General features: G+C 31.8%; 1 protein-coding gene across 1 annotated transcript in view; it reads left to right on the forward strand.

Moving 5' to 3' along the window:
- Window positions 1-2,233, forward strand: part of LOC108734995 (cuticle protein 7-like) — a 17,053-nt gene that overhangs the window by 4,075 nt on the left and 10,745 nt on the right. Inside the window, exon 2 of the mRNA XM_018466775.1 lies at window positions 1,070-1,454. Within this exon, the coding sequence (XP_018322277.1) occupies window positions 1,070-1,454 (385 nt within the window). The remainder of the gene's footprint in view (window positions 1-1,069; window positions 1,455-2,233) is intronic.

Below are 2,233 nucleotides of genomic sequence, written 5' to 3' on the forward strand. Positions count from 1 at the left end.
ATAAAATAATTTTATTTAAAATATTTCGATCTTTAAAGCTTTGATATTGTAACTTATAAAAGTTACTTTCCTCATTTTGACCAGTTCTTCCCCTCTAAGTCAATAGTTAGAAAGAGGAGCAATAACAGTGGTTGTAGATTTAGTTTATTATGAAAACAATTTACTTTACCGACGTTTCGTCCCTTGTGCGAGACTTTTTTAAGACTGCAAAAATTATTGAGTTAACTTAAAATTTGTTTTTCATTTTTATTTAAATATCTTAATATAGTTTTCTTAATTAGGTGAAAACATCCAATCGATGCGAATGAAACAGTGATATATCAAACAGCAATAAGCATAACACACCGCAAAAGTCCAAAGGACGATAAAAATACGACAATGAATGAAAATGAATAATTAAAATAATTAGGTCGAATAATTAAACTTAAAAGTCCCCGATTTTAGCCAGTTATTGTTTATCTCGTGATAAATAACTCAAAAATAAAAACAAGGATACGTAACTGATTGGTATTAAACAGTTCCGACCAGTGATTTCAATTTACCCGTTCATTTACTGTTTCTTTTTTTTTAATAATGAATAAAAAAGAATAATAAGTAATACAAATAGTTAAAAAACACCTGCCTATAAAATTAAACCACGTGGTGAAGACAATGAGACAATAGTACACATAGAACATATTTTGGGCTTAACACAGGAAAAAAACAATTGGCAAAACATTATCACATAAAAACTATTTGATACATATATAGTAAATCGAATCTATTATGGTCAGCTAATTTTCGTAAGGTTAAATTGAAATTTAAATTAAATATAACAACTTAAGTGGTAAGTTACTTTTAAATTTGTTGTAGGTATATATTAAGCCCCACACAAGGGTTTCGCCCCTCATCGGTAAATTGTTGTTCCTTTTTCTAACTAGTTACTTACATTATTTAGAGTTAAAGTTATTCTTTGTCTTGTACCAAATAACTCAAAAATAAAAACAAGGAACCGATACCTGATAGTATTAAACGGTTCCGATCAGTGATTAAAACATACCCATTCATTTACTATTACTTTTTTTTTTAGAAGGAACCAAAATATTCGTTCAAATATGGTGTTACCGACCTCTACACGGGAGATGTTAAATCTCAACACGAAAGCCGTGATGGAGGTATAGTGAGAGGACAGTATTCTTTAGTAGAACCTGATGGTTCCATAAGAACCGTGGATTATACAGCTGATCCGGTTCACGGATTCAATGCCGTCGTTTCTAAAACTGCACCGTCTATACACCCGGTGGCACCAGTGGTCAAACATTTGGATGTTGTACCTGCTGTGGTAAAGAAAATTGTACCTGCCGCACAACATTCTACAGTTTACATTCACAAGAACGATGTTGAAGCCGCGCCGGTGGCGGCTCCAGAGATTTACGTCGGAAAACACTCGTACCAACCGATTTACGCAGGATTAGGTAAGACTCTTAGTTACCTTTGACCCTTAAAAGCTTTCCAAACCGTCGATCCGTGAAGATAAGTTACAGTTGTACAAAATTAAAATTTTAAGATAACAAACCAAAATAAACGCAATAATTGAAATTATTTTGGGTTAAATTATGAATGAATGAATGGAGTCATTTATAAAATATAAAAATTGCCTTATAAATGAATTGCTTACACACTAGTTAACAACATGAAAAGTTGAAAAACGCAATCTTATTCTTCACAAGAAAATTAAAACAAAAATATTTTAAATTTTCTACGTTTTCTTTTAAAAGAAAGCTGTGATACAGGGATTGACGTTGAATGTTGACACAATTAATAACGTTTTTGTTTTACATCGCTTTCTTGCTGTGCAGAATCTTAAGAAACTGTCAATATTAATTGTTGTATCAATTGTTTTTTACCACTAAACAAATTAAATGTAATAGTAATCAAAATAGGGAATGGGTTAGTCGCTTAACGCACCGTTGATATCTCCCAAATGATTTTCGTTGTATTCACTTATTCGTCAATATATATTTATTAGGGTTGTTCATAAATTTAGTAACGCAAATTGGGGGCGTTTTGGCCTTGTTACGTGGGGCGAGACAGGGGGTTAAGATTTACGTTCCGTAATAACTGTTCAAAATAAGGAACGGGTTAACCGCTTAACGCATCGTTGATATCTCCCAAATAATTTTCGTTGTATTCGTTTATTTGTCAATATATATCTATTTAGAAGGGATTGTTCATAAATTTCGTGACGCTAATT

Source organism: Agrilus planipennis, unplaced genomic scaffold (assembly GCF_000699045.2).
Source record: "Agrilus planipennis isolate EAB-ADULT unplaced genomic scaffold, Apla_2.0 scaffold124, whole genome shotgun sequence".
NCBI lineage: Eukaryota > Metazoa > Arthropoda > Insecta > Coleoptera > Buprestidae > Agrilus > Agrilus planipennis.